Source organism: Lycium ferocissimum, unplaced genomic scaffold (assembly GCF_029784015.1).
Source record: "Lycium ferocissimum isolate CSIRO_LF1 unplaced genomic scaffold, AGI_CSIRO_Lferr_CH_V1 ctg11, whole genome shotgun sequence".
NCBI lineage: Eukaryota > Viridiplantae > Streptophyta > Magnoliopsida > Solanales > Solanaceae > Lycium > Lycium ferocissimum.
Genome location: NW_026713599.1, coordinates 496,518 through 511,179, shown reverse-complemented (window position 1 = coordinate 511,179; position 14,662 = coordinate 496,518). Strand labels below are relative to the sequence as shown.

General features: G+C 35.5%; 1 protein-coding gene and 1 long non-coding RNA gene across 4 annotated transcripts; one reads left to right on the top strand and one right to left on the bottom strand.

Moving 5' to 3' along the window:
- The first annotated feature begins 643 nt into the window (after positions 1–643).
- On the top strand, positions 644–5,207 carry LOC132041631 (uncharacterized). Of its 3 annotated transcripts, XR_009411178.1 has the most exons (5): positions 644–662; positions 1,710–1,794; positions 3,398–3,455; positions 4,416–4,807; positions 5,038–5,207. It is a non-coding gene; the product is annotated as an uncharacterized LOC132041631 (long non-coding RNA). The 3 variants fall into 3 exon arrangements; XR_009411177.1 differs by lacking the exon at positions 644–662 and having other exon boundaries at positions 1,663–1,794; positions 4,419–4,807; XR_009411176.1 differs by lacking the exon at positions 644–662 and having other exon boundaries at positions 1,663–1,794.
- Positions 5,208–5,294: 87 nt separating this feature from the next.
- LOC132041630 (protein argonaute 2) lies at positions 5,295–11,362 on the bottom strand. The gene is made up of 3 exons (XM_059432329.1): positions 10,512–11,362; positions 7,572–8,775; positions 5,295–7,022 (listed from the first exon to the last, which is right to left on the bottom strand). The coding sequence occupies exons 1-3, from the start codon at positions 11,026–11,028 to the stop codon at positions 5,591–5,593; spliced, it is 3,153 nt and encodes a 1,050-aa protein (XP_059288312.1). The 5' UTR covers positions 11,029–11,362; the 3' UTR covers positions 5,295–5,590.
- Between the last annotated feature and the right edge of the window lie 3,300 nt (positions 11,363–14,662).

Sequence of the window (14,662 nt, the reverse complement as noted above, 5' to 3'; positions counted from 1 at the left end):
ACTAACGAGAGAGAGTAAATAGTTGAAACAGAAATACATAAACGAATTCAACTTACGTCCCAGAATACATTTCTACTATAATAGAAGCACGGGTGTCCATTAGTTTCGTCGTCCACCCCAGGGGTATTACCGTAAGTGCACACCTGTCATTTGGACATCTAGCGTATTTCACAATTGCAGCTCTTTTAATTTCTCTTTGTTCATAGTTCCATACACCAAACTTTCTGTCTCAAATTTCCATGTCTTCCTCCAATTTTTTTGTATGGATTTCTTACATGCATGTCCATATTGGTATCTTTGATTTTGAAAATAGATGCATACACAACACGTGCATTTTTTGGGATATGAAATTGCCATAAAGTATGTGTGTGGTCTTTCATTATTGTATTTTTTAATGTTAAACATAATGTGATATTGCAGTGGAAGAGGAGCATGTTTTCTTTTATTGGAATTGGTGTTTGGAGAGTTATTGTTTATATAGCTATAACATATGCTATGCACCAGTAATTCTCACATCATAAACTTTGAATCTATAATAGTTTTTGATCTTCTTCGATTGGTTTTTCTTATGTTTGATTATATGCCTGAAGCAATTGGATAATTTCTTTTACTTTTGTGTTTTGGCAGGTGGTCTACAAACACATGCTTTCTCACTCTCTGTGGTAACCAACCTCCTCCTCATTTTATTTTCACAAAATCCTCTGCTTTTTCTTCTTCAGCTTTGGCATAATTGAGCCCTATGTGGCCTTTCGTGTATTAATATTCTTAAAATTATTTAATCTTTCACGAGATCTGGCGGTTTACAACCAGATAGCTCTTTAAGATTTGGGTTTTCCTGTTTACATCTTTTTACCTATGTTTCTACTGACTATTAGAGGGGTTTATTTTGGTTGGGTATCTAATCTGAACTTTTGGGGTTAGATAGTATTCTTTTTCTTGACAACTGAAAATTCCTACCGGACACATCTTGCAGATGAATAATCTTATATTAAATGGTAGATATTCAGATTAGACTTGAATACAATGTAGTCAAATTTTGATCCAAGAAAATTCACTCAAGGGTCGATATTTTGTGAATCGCGTGTATAAAATTGAGAGAGGAAGATATGTTCTAAACTTAATTAATTAGTGTTGAAGCGGTTACTTGATTATAACATCTTCCTCCCGATAGAAGAGGAGCAAAAGTAAACGATATTATGAACTCGATACTAAGAAGTGAAAGATGGCATATCTTTGGCATCTACTTCTTAAATCACTGATTGGGAATTCATGTAAGCTTTTAGTCTTGCAATCTTGGGCACACTTTGAAGTTCGAATTCCAAAGTTCAAACTTCAGGACACACAGACTTGAAGATTTTAACTCAACAATTCAAATTTCAGGAAACACATGCCTTAAGTTTGAATTCCACATTTTAAACTTAAGGATATATATCATGCTTCTTATCTTTGCATTTTACCTTTTCTCATGCTTCTTATCTTCGCATTTTACCTTTTCTCATGCTTCTTATCTTCGCATTTTACCTTTTCTTTTTCAAATATTATTGTAGGTATTTCAAGTTCAATTTTGTGTCAAAAATGACTTAAAACTCTGTGATTTATAATTAAGACATAAGAATAAAAGCTATTAATCTTGATCACTAACTAATCATCTTCAAAGTAGCAATACAAAGGAATGTAAGAATATAACATTGGTTTGTGAATTGTGACAGATTGATAGATTATATTGTTAGCAGAAAGGAGTATATTGCATATTTACATGGCTTGAAGGTGCGGTAGTGATGCTTCCCCAATAAAGTAAGATTACTTAACAATCCCAATAATTTATGCACTGTTGATAAATAAAACGAAGATTGTAAAGATTTTTCATTTGTTTGGCTTCAAATCGTTATAGTAAATATAAGATGACATATATACTTTTACCTATGGAGCTCAAACTTTAGGACATAGAGTTTGGATTTGAGGATCCGAGCTTGAAATTTGTATCTGTCCATGGGGCAATGAAAAATTTTCTTTTTAGGGTAAACTATAATAGAAGCGTGAGTAAGGCCGCTAGCCAATTGTAAGTTAAGTGACTGCTTGGGATTACTTTGAAAAGATTCAGAGTATGAATTACTTTATTTTGGATGGAATTTGCGTTAATGTTTTATGATATTGGTCAGCATTAAACCTTGAGTATTGGTTTTGCTTCAACTACTGCAATTTGTGAATCTTTCCAGTTGAAATTTCAATTCTTTTGAGCAAGAGATATATATAGAGACCTCAGACCCTACCCAATATTAAAAAAGTTGTTGATAGATTTGAGAATAGCTACCTCGGCAGAAAATCATGATTTGATGAAGATTCCCCAGATCAAGAGAAGTCCATCTGAAAGAAGAATAAGAACCTTGATGGTTTCAGTATCTCCATTTCAGAAGATAAAGGTAAATAGAGCAAATCTTAAACAAAGTGGAAGCAGCCACCTAGAACAAAAGGCAAGGTATCCAAATTCAAATGCTGGTCTCAATACTCTCTTAAAAGGTTAATCCATTTGCAGAAATTTTAAAAATTTCACTTAGCTTGGTGTGCCACTGAACAACCTTATGGTTAATTTTCGGGAAGAAGAATATCAGGTGGCTGCCCATAGGAAACAAGTGAAGGAAGCAATGGATGTTGTTCAAGAGGTATGTGATGAATATGAATTTGAAAATTAAAAGGAATTTCGATTTAAAAATTGAAGCAGGGTCGTTGTAGTATACTGGTAAGTATTTAAAAAAAAAATTAAAAAAATTGAAGCAGCTATTAAGAAACCTGATAACTGATACTAAATTTACAAACCATAATAAACATTTACTACTGGCTGAAACTGTAATCTCCCAGTAAATTAATACATAACGGTGCAACACTGGGGAAGTCTGTCAACTATCTACTCGCAAACATAACAGGGTTGGTCAAAACAGGACATTATGTTATGGTTAATATTTAGTATCACATTTTTCTGTTTATAATGGAAAAAGTCAATTTTTACATCGATTATGCTTCTTCACTTAAAGAACACTATATGAGGCCTAGGATCGACTTCTGTGATTGACTTTATCTTGTAATATTGAGTTACTATATGGTTTTACCTTTTTCTTTTGAGGTTCTGTTTTGTTCTTTCTATCTGATTTGATTTGGCTTGTGGGTATGCTCCTCTGATAAAACTGAAATTATAATCACAATTGTTAGCAATCTTTCTGACTATGATGTTAGTCTTTGCTTTACTTTTACTATGACCTTAAGGTTTTCTTTGTTTGTCTTATTTCAGATGTCTTTGGAGTTCGCGTATTCTTTACGTAGATACTGAATAGTTCTATTAGCACTAGATTATATATTACTGATGCTTCTGCTGCTATGTTTTGTTTCATCTTCTTTGTTTTAGGTTTCACTGTGTTGTGGTAATTGCGTGCTTTTCTATGTATTCATCCATTTAGACTCTGGTGAGTATCACTCTTCAGTTAGCTTTCACTTTTTCTCCTTAGCTTCTTCGCATTGTGATGTCAATCTTACAAAGTCTACAGTGTTTATATTATCATATAATCATTAAATAATACTTTTAGACATGTAGTTGAGTGAAATTTAAATTCCACTTTAGTATTATTTTAAAGGATATTATTTTAAGTGAAATATTCGAAGAATAGACAAGTTGCGACGGGATGATGTTCAAGTTTAGCCAAGATTGATGGTCTGGTCTTTCTTCTATTTTGTGTTTACCATCTGAATTTTCAAGCAATTAGATGCGAAATTTAGATGATACTGGATTCTGAAAGGATGTGTTCTAAGACAAAGTTAGATTGATAGCTCAAAACTCATAATAGTATGTATGTATGTTTGATTTCGGGTGAGATAGGGTAGTAGAGGGAGAATCTGATGGTTGTGCTATATGATCTTTAGGTCCTTAGTGCATCTTATCCAACTTTTCTTACAGAACATGTATTTTAATATACTTCCAACTATGAACAGAGCCACAGCAGATTGCTTGGTAAAATTTCTTCAAGAGCTTACACCCCTGAACTGGTGTCTTTTGGACTAATTTTTGGAGGTATTCCATTATTGGTAAATTGGTGCTAATACTTTGAGTTCTTGAACGAATTTTATATATGAATGAATAACTTTGTCTTGATATAAAATGGTAGAGGAGAGAAATAAATGTATGTACTTAATCAGATGTAGATAACATCACATACTAATTGAAAATATTATTTAAATACATTTTGAAACAAATATCCATTCATTAATGTAGCATAGTTGTCAAATGTTACATTCTTTCTATCGATGAGATCATAATACAACTGCAACGTACTCAAAGAACCCTTGATGCTTCCATGTAAGAGGTACATACGTTTCCTTTGATGCTTCAATTTAGCGGTTCTGAATATGGCTTGATATTTCATATGCAGCAGATCCTTCATGGTTGCTCTGTTGGAAACCTTGAAGGATCTGATAGGAGCTGGCTCAATGATCCAAAAGATACTGTGTTACTGACTGATACATGAGTACATCCTAACGAAGCATCATGGGGGCTTAATTGTTGGCTAATTATTTGCGCGACTGCTGCATGCGAAGCTTTAGAAAGCTCACGAACATGTTGCAGAGCGCGGAATGAATATGGTACTAAAGTCATTATCTTCCATTAGCGAGGAAGAAACATCGACCCCACATATTGTGCTATACAGAGCTTGATACCTCTGCCTTTTATGGTGTACTTTTGATTCGAGAGTGATTCCAAAAAATATTTAGTGATGGCCATTTTATTTTTGGTACTTCTTTATTATTCTTGCATGTGAATTATGTTATACTCTCTCCGTTTTAATATTGTTTTAATTTATATGAACCCATTTAACTGGACACAACATTTAAAAAAGAGAGAAATTTTTTGAAACTTATTGTTTAAAATAAATTTTGAAAATTTGTGTGGCTGTAAATTATTAATAAAGTAAATTTATTTTTAAATTAAAAAAGAGGTCATTCATTTTAATACGGATTAAAAAAAAAATAGAATCAAACAAATTTTAAACAGAGGGAGTACATATTAATGCTTGTGTAGGCATTGGTAAGCAATATCAATTTAAATTGATGAGTTTTTGCTTTATCAACTTGATCTCCTGATAATGCATGGTGTATGTGACTTTCGAAGTCAAATGCTACTTGCAGAACTGAATTCTATTAACCATTTACAGATTCTTAGGATTTCTATTAACCTAAGTTGTTGGGCTTTCGCACGGGCAAGCCTCATCTAGTAATAAAAGACACCACAGAATTTAAAGAGACTCAAAACATACTTTCCAGTGGCCTCGAGAGACCTCAGTAACTACACAAAATCAAACGTCAAACCATTAAGACATCAACGAACAAACTCACTCCCAGACCTCTGAAAGTGACCAAAGAAAATAAAAGACGGGTGGCAATAAAAGAAGCATGAAATCCCATTAGATTCACGCACAAACTCCTTAGCTATGTCCGTCAGAAAGGAAGTTCAAATGCGTTTGGAAATGGGCATCTCCAAACTGTAGACAACCATCTCCTCCTCCCAGTGTGGGAGTGGTGAAGGAGATCAAAAAGTTGAGGTGTGTCATCAAACAAAGAACATTATGTTCTGCAGATCAGGGTGCAAATTATAAAATCTCTGTTGAAATGATGCAGTTGAAGAAGATGAAGACGACGAAGTTGCATAAAATGAACTTGAAGACCCAGAAGAGTGCATCCCCATAAGCACCTCTTGGAACATCCGCCCCCTATAGGCAACAAGGTCTGCATAGTAAACTGGTGGAACAAGCGAAACAGGTTTTGTGCACCGCGCAAAAGTGAAGCACATGTTGTATATAAGCTTCTGTAGGCTGTCAGAATTGAAACCATTCTCATCCCACAAAACATGATAGTGAGTTGGCTTGCTAGTGCCCAACCCCCCAAAGTGGCTGCAAAGATAGAAGTCAAAATCAGATGGATGAACAATTATTGTGTCCACAACAGTACCCGGAGGTATATTGGCAGGACCACTCTCGGGAAATAGTCGTGTCTGGTGTCTCTTCTGAGCCACAACAAGAGTGATTGCCGGTCGATAGTGATTGTCATATATAGCCTTCGCCAAATCAACTAGCTCTTCATTAAGTACCATATCAAACTGCCCCTCGCTCACACCATCACGGAAAACAACAATTCGGTTTGGTTTAACCGAGTTGAGTTGAGCATAAGCATTAACTAGGTCCGCACACATGCTTCCAAAATTCAGTATCTTCTCACACCTGTGGTCCTGAGGACAAACTCTAGCAGCATATCTATTAGCAGCTGGCCAGTTGATAGTGCCAACAACAGCTGCTATAGATGGACATGTCTTATTACTTGCAGCAGGATGATTTACATCAGCACCAATGAACATGACATTGTCTCCACCTCCACAATTAGGGAGTCTGTCTGTAAGTTCCATATTGCTGCCTCCAAGTTTGGCATTAATCTTGATACAGAGGTTTGCGAGATATTGATCCTGTCCCTTGTTGGCAAGAGAAGACAAGCAGCACTGGGTTACAACGCCAATTTTTGTCTCAGAAACCCATTTAAGAGATTTGTACCCATCATGCTTTGCTGCCATTACACAAACTATCATTTGAAGTCGGCCCTTAGTTTTCCTGTCAGCTGCCTGAACCACACCTTTGAGGAGATCTTCAACCTTAGTAACTGTAGAGAGTTCATGCATGCCAGTGAAATGTTTTATCACAGGTTCTTCCATGTTCATCCCTAACTTTCTGCACCGGTCCTTCAATCTAAAGACAAATTCATCAGCTCTTAGCCTAAAGTTGGGGCTGCGTTCTTGGGAGCTAAAATCAATGACAGCCCATCGTTGAAGCGCCTTGCCTTCCACCACGGATTTCCCAACAAGGTTCCATTGGCATTTATCATTCACAGGAACTCGACTTTGACCTCCTAGCTTCAAATCAGGGGCAGGAAGGATACGACCCGAAACACGGGTCATGTTCCTATCAACTCCCATTTCAAAGTTACGGGTGACAGCCCTGTAATAATCAAGTGAAAATTAGAAGAAGGGGGGGGAAGATATGTAACAAAAGAAGCTAATAACATATATCCGTATTATCAGCACATCAACAAAATCATGGTGGCTTTGCAAAAATGTATGGTCCCAATCTTGTAGTTTATGGAATGTCTAAGCAAGGAAAGAAACCCAACACAAGATTACAAAATTACCAGCGCATAAATAGAATGACTAAACAAGAGCAAACGATAGAATTAAGACGATCAGAAGTTCAACAGGAACTGACCATAATTTTGTAACAAGTGTATAAAATCCAACTCAGTGCATTATGAAATGTCTAGGCAAGGAAAGAAACCCAACACACGAATACAAAAGAACCAGGGCACATGTGGAACGACTAAACACAAGCAAACTATAGAATCAACAAGGTTGAAAGTTTAACAGGCAGCATAACTGACCACGTGTATCAAAAACCACACATTTTTTGTCGGAAAGAAGAATTTCAAGAGGAATCATCAAAATCTCAGAAGACACACATAAGGTACAAAAGAAATTCAAGGAATTTACATACCCACATGGCCCATCTTCAGCCCGCACCATTTCACATATTGTCTGCCTTCTGTCTAGCGGTCGAGCTAGCGATATGTTCTTCAAAAACAAGGCTGTGTCCTTATCCAAATGCTCCTTAGGATACCGCTGTCCCTCGACCAAGACACAGAATTCCATCGGGACATAGTTTATCTTACTACCTTTCCCAAGATCTAATGAAGGTAAATCTTTGTACCTAATCTCCCGCTGATATTTGTCCCTGAAGTAGTCAACAAGAGAAACTTTCCTTGGAGGATCTTTGCCTTCTGGATCTTCCAGGGTAAAATCAAGATCACGAGTATTGCGTTGAGTTAGCTGCTTAATAAGAAACTTCTGACTGGCACGACGATGAATTACTCTGACTTTCAAACCAAGCAATGCATTATTTGCAGCTCGACTTTTGTTCCTAAAATTATTTTCGTTAAATTCTCCAATATAATCCCGCAGAAAGTCTAGCACTGGCATTGGTTTCCTGAATGACAAGACCGAGTAATCTAAGCACAAGGCAAGTCCTCCAGATGTAGGCTTTAGGCTCTGCTGAAAACCTCTATATGCAGCAACCCCGAAACCAAAGTCATGTTCAGCCAGGGGGTCATGGGAGTAGAAGCTACGACCTACAGATATCCTGCACCTAGTAGGATTTTCTTTCATAACCAAATCCATTCCTTGTAGTATATCACGAGGAATGTACGAGAGGTTTCCACTCAAATATTCTTTTAACTTGCAAAGTTTTAATTCAGCAACATACTTGATGGTAAAGACATACGAGCGTTCCCTGGCATCATCCCCTTCAGAGCAGTCCACAGTGAATCGCCCAGTAGGAAGTTGGACAGCACTGAAAATGTTCTTCTCACCGTCATATGCAGTTTTGTCTATGGGAAATTTAGCAGGATTATCAGCAAACAACTTTTCTCTTATCATACGTAGATCAGACTTGTATAACTTCTTCACACGCCGATTGTCATCAGCCGTGATTTGCTTAATATCCACATCATAATGCATAATGGTCATTTGAGGATTAAATCTAACAGGAAAATGATTAGCAAGCAGTCTAATCGACTTGACAGCAACTTTTCCAGTATCAGGTCGTGCAACAGGTGCACGCTTTTCCTTGTTACTTTTTGGAGGAGATGATGGACTCTGTTGTTCCGTAATATTCAGGGACTTCAGATCAACTTGAAGAGGATCTGCCAACAGAAATACAAAGCATTTTAACATTTTTGTACTTATTATGAAGACATATAATGAAAGAACATACAATGTAAGAATCAATTAAGACACAAAATGGTAAGTGCAGAAAACAAGTGAGCAATCATTTCCATCTGAACAAGACTCTTAAAGTCTTAACCATCACAACTAATGGAGTTCGAACTTATGTTCGTTATCAAATACCTATATTTTAGTCACACAAAAAGGGGCCTCAGAAACTTATGACTAGTATTAAGCCAGTATGACCAATATAGCTAAGGAACAACGGCCAATCCACAACAGTCAAATACCATCACTGAAAAAGATTTAGTTTTCTAAATGAAAACAGATAGCAACATATCAATGTTCTCCAAATAAAGAGGAAGAAGTGGGAAAATGAAAAAGAAAATCCAGGTATGCTTCATAAAAAAGCACTTGCACCAAAAACAAAACAAAAAATAGATAAAACAACCGAAAAAACTATGAGATTGAACTTTTAACGAAAGAGGTTACTCGCCAGTTCCATATACATATATAAACCTCTGAAAACCTATGTTGCTCGGACTCTTCACTTTCGGTGCCGCACCCGTGTCGACACAACATGGGTGTGGGATCCGTACCCGATCTGGTCAACCAATTTTGGGTACTTTGACCAAAATCGAGGGAGAAATTCCGGAAGATTCAATGATTTATGTAATCAAAACAAAAAGCTATGGTGAAATTGAAGAAAATGGAATAACTTGTATATAGAAATTTCTATGTCACTCCTTTTCCTTTTATCTCCTTCCGAGATTCTCCTCTTGATCAATATTTTCTCCTCAAGCTTTCCACATAATATCTCAAAATTTAGGTTTTATAACTCTATTTTTAGGATTTTGAATTATTTTTTGCCGAATCCCCGCACCCGTATCCGTACCAGGATCCGTACCCTCGTATCTTAAAATTTAGATCGTGACGAATCCGACCTCTAGATCCGTACCCGTATCCGACACCCGCACCCGAGTCCGAGCAACATAGCTGAAAACAACAAAAAGTAAATTTGATTTCCTCAGATAGAACTTCCAGGAAACACATGTATATATCAAACTCAGTTCAATTTTCAATTTCTTTTTTCTTTGATTAAAAAATCCAGTTCAATTTTTTTACTTTAAGTCCAAACCCATTGACAGACATTTGTGGTCGTCCACTTCTTTCACCTGAAGATCTCAAGTAACCCTTGTTTCATTTAGACTTCTGAGGTAAGGTTCGACTGTGTCACGTAGACACTTTTTGCACAATCAGCCAAATATGTGAAATGTGTGTCTAACACTCGCCGATGACGTGGCAAAATGACAAATTAAGTTAGGACATGTGGCGTTTGATAAAATAATACTATCAGAATAAATTTTGAGAAAAAAATAATATTTCAAAAAAGAGAAAAATACCCTATCCTTCTTGGGAGTAACATACATCATTTTAACTTGAGTCCATAGTTCAAGATATTAACCTCAACTCCCCAATTTCAATTGAAATTGCCCAATTTTGAACGGATCTGAATTGAAACCCACCCACTAAACTAATTAAACCCATATAAACGGACTTTATACTTTTTTTGATCAACCAAAAATAAAAAATACTTACTTTATACTATGGATGGCGCACCAAAGCAAGACGAAAGAGTAAATAGTAAAAGCAAGCATGTATCAGAGCACAACATAGTAATTAGTAACAAGGAAGCAAGGGTATGAGTTAATACCAGAAGACTGAGGAGAAATCAGCGGACCAACATCTGATGGTCCTGATCCACTGGATTCCCCAACCTCCTGCTGCTGCTGCTGCCGCTGCTGCTGCGGCGATGGCCGGACCCAAGCACTACCACCATGTTGCTGCGGTGGTGGTCGGACCCAAGCCTGTTGCTGTGGCTGCTGCTGCTGCTGCGGTGGTGGCCGCGCCCAAGCATTACCACCACCACGTTGGACCGGCTGATTTTGCGGATCCCCACGACCCTGATACTGAGCCGGACCCGATGCCCTTGGCTGGTTCCCCCATTGTTGTGGAGGCTGAAATGGCTGCTGGTTGTATGAACCCATCTGCGACCCACCCCTTCCACCACCGATCTGGGATCCACCCCTTCCACCACCACCTCGTCCCTGTTCGTAGGGACCACCACCACCACGACCTTGTCCCTGTTCGTACCCACCACGTCCACGGCCTTGTCCTTGGCCACGACCACGGTTACCTCCACCACCACGTCGGTAATTCCCACGTTCCATTTTCCAACTTCACAAAGACAACAAAAAACAACTTACAACAGTAGAAAAGCTCAGACTGATTTGCGAGAATCTAATGGTGGAGTAAATATAGTGAGAGAAGACTCGAATATATTGGGTAGGAAGTAAGGAATGTTAAGTGACGAAAAAGGGCTTTACTTGGGGAACAAAGTAAACGGAATAAAAGGAGCAAATGGGAAAGTGGGGTGGATAAGTAAGAGGTAAAGCGCGGGGCGGGGAAATATGGGAATCATCATGATGATTCCAGAAGGATCGATGAAAAGCAGGAGAAGTGTTAATAGGAAGATACTGAGAAAGTAAGAGGAAATGACGGATAAATTGATGCAATTGACCTTTTTATCCTATGGAACTAGAATGTTTTTTTTACGGGGTTTGGGACTGTCTTAAGAACATGGGCGACAAAATAGGAGAACTAATTTTGTGTGTGTTCGCTTCCAATCCTAGTCAATTGGTTTATTTCGGGAGTAAGTACTGGAACAGACACTACTGACGAGAGAGGGTGTAAGATGATGGGTTCTAGTATTATTCTATAAATATAAATAAATATATATAATTAAAAAAATAGGGAAAAGATGGACATTTGGTACAAAAAATGTTTCCCAAGGTTATATCTCGGGTACCGTGTTTTGGTAGTATTTTTGTGTTAAGTATGGACATCTGAACAAGAGATAATAGTTTTTTATTTTTCGCTACTAAAAACGAATAATACAACAACAACAACAACAATATGGATAATACAACAACATAGTAAATAAAGACTAATAATAATGTGTGTATTAATTTAAATATTTGAGGTCAATAAGAATTATAAAATACATATTAAAGAACTTTAGTTTAGAATTATTTGAAGCTATTTTTATCACTTTCTTCGACGATGTTTTCTTTGAAAAAATATTTTTCAATTTCAGGACGACCAAACAATTTGAATATTAGTGAAGTATTTTGGGAGATGGGGGTTGGGGTCGAGGGTAGTTTTGGTATTTGATCAATTATTAGTTAGTTAATCAGATTGGAATGAAGTCATGGGGAAGGAAGAGAAAGTTATTGGTGAAGATGTTCAACTACTGCGTATTGACTGGGCATTGTGTGTTTAAGTATTAATGAGATAATAATTGTCCCATTATTTTGTTTTTAATTGAATATTTTTTTGTATTATATGATTTATGACATATATTTATTTTAATACCACTTATGTTCAAGATAATATTGAATTACACCCCGCTCTTTACAAAGAATTGCTATAATTCAGGTGGAAATAAATGAGATGAAGGTGAAATATATGCCGACAGAAAATGACGCTAAACCTACTTTGGCATATCAAGTGAAAGATGCTAATAAATCTTTATTAATTTAAGTTCATTTAAAACACTATCTTCACTCTTTTTGACTCTCTTGTACACATACATTTTTAACCTAAAATTTGTAAAAAATCTAGTTTTTGAATTGAGTTAAACACAATGTACGTTCTTTTATCATAATCAAAGAGAAAAATCTGTCTTATCATAAAATTACAACGCCAAAGAGTTTACCAAATCATTTTATTTTTCCAAATAATTGGTGTTTAATCATTTTTGGTGTTTAATCAAATATTGGTTAATGTAAAATGGAATAAGAATAAAAGAGAAAGAAATGTTGCAGCATAATTAAAAGGAAAAATTGCACTTCTGACCCCAAAGTTATTGCTAACTCGTGATTTTAATATGTTTTTTCAAAAAAAAAAATGCTAGGTATATTTAATTTTTAATTAATTAAAAATATGTGCTTTGACCCTTTTAAATCAGAAATATGATGCAGAACTTTATTGTCATCGAATATGGAGTACGAGTATAGCTTGGCATAATCCAAATTAATTAAATGGTTAGCAGTTAATATTTCATTAAACTTGTGATGAGAATTAAAGAACACATCTCAATTAATTGAATATTAAAAGTGCTTAATCAAATATTACAAGAGTCAAAATAAAAGGTTATCGTATTTTGGGAACAAAAAAGTGTGAATTTCCCAGTAAAAATATATCTACATCAACTCTGATGTACCAATTCTTTTTAATTATTCTTCTTTATTTTAGATTAGGACTTTTATATATGACGTCCAAACTTATTTGCATTTAAATTTACTTAGACTAAAAATAAAAATGAAAGTTTTAAGTACCTGAAAGTGGTTCTTGTAGATAATTCTTGAAGTATTCTTCAAAAGACAAAAAATTTATGCGTATCCACGCTAAAGAATTCTTAGGTGACTATTTATAGAGCAGAAGAGCATCTTCTTCCCATTGCAAGTAAAATTATTACCATGTTTCCTCTCCCATCTATTAAGGAGAAACATTTAATTCATATTTCACATAGGAAGAGTTTCAAGTTTCTTTCCATGTTGATTTAGGCAAGATTTTTATTCATATACCTAATAGGATCTCTTCATTTTTCTTCCATATCAGTAATTACCCAGTTCATGGTACATTTACATTTCCGCTTTGATTAATCAAATCTGATTTTTTTTTTTGCGTTTTCATTCGATATTCGGTCCCCGACCAATTCAAATTTGCGCAGCGTAAGGCCTATTTAAGGAGGAAGCACTCGTTTTTCATACATACGACTCGAATCTGAGACTTTTGGTTAAGCGTATAGGGATCCTATTAATCCATCACAACCTTTGTTGGTAAATCCGACATACTTGTTAATTGGATTACGCCGTTATCGTAGAAATATTGAACATAATCTTATGGAGTAAACTTATACAAGAGATATTTAACGACAAATTATGAAACGAATAAACAAGGAGGTAATTACCTAGATGTGTCGTTCGACCCTCTAGTTAACCAAATTTAGCCCAACTATTAATTTATTATCTTATATAGTCTTATTTCAGCATTTAAACCAAATTCTTTATTAAAACCTAGGTCCTCACTTCCTTTTTTCGTCTTCCACGTGATTCTTTTTAACTAGTCAACTTACCTGCGCTTCGCGTGGTCAACCATGACAGAACTTATGATATGATCTTTATGAAATTTAATTGAGATAAATGAGACAAATTTTTCATAATACCATAAATAAAGATATATATATATATATATATATATATATATATATATATGGAAAAGTACGTATCAAAAAAAAAAACCAATATAAACAAATCAAAATCAAAACTTCTAAAATTTAAAAAACTCAACATCTATAATATAATCATGCTAGTTTCTGATTAAAGCACCCTAGCAAGCAATAAATTGTTCAGAGTACTAATTAAACCACTACTTGATTTTAACTTACTTCTATTGAACGTCAGTACTGAACTATGTTAAATTATTATTGTTGGTGTGGTTTTGGAGCTCCCTTACACTCAGACTATTGAATGCAATATCTCCAATGCATCTCCAGGCAAGCCATTCACCGTTGGAAAGTTGAATATTCCTTTCTACGGGAACCTGGTAATCAAGTAGCGCTAGAAAATAAATGGGCATGGTATCCATGATTTTAAAAACATCTGAAATTGTGATAGACATATTTCATAACTTTATAAATAGATTAGATAGACATAAAAATATGATCTTTTTAGATATTGAAAATAAAAATCAATAGGTAAGAATCAAACTAGTTGGTTTCATCAAATTGTGATACACATA

Bases quoted from the DNA above. Each gene is read 5' to 3' on its own strand.
- LOC132041630 (XM_059432329.1), bottom strand. From the start codon at position 11,028: ATGGAACGTGGGAATTACCGACGTGGTGGTGGAGGTAACCGTGGTCGT. The intron at 8,776-10,511 runs GTATTAACTCAT...TTCTGTTGGCAG, and splicing joins GATTTCTCCTCAGTCTTCTG to ATCCTCTTCAAGTTGATCTG. The intron at 7,023-7,571 runs GTATGTAAATTC...TGATTATTACAG, and splicing joins GCTGAAGATGGGCCATGTGG to GGCTGTCACCCGTAACTTTG.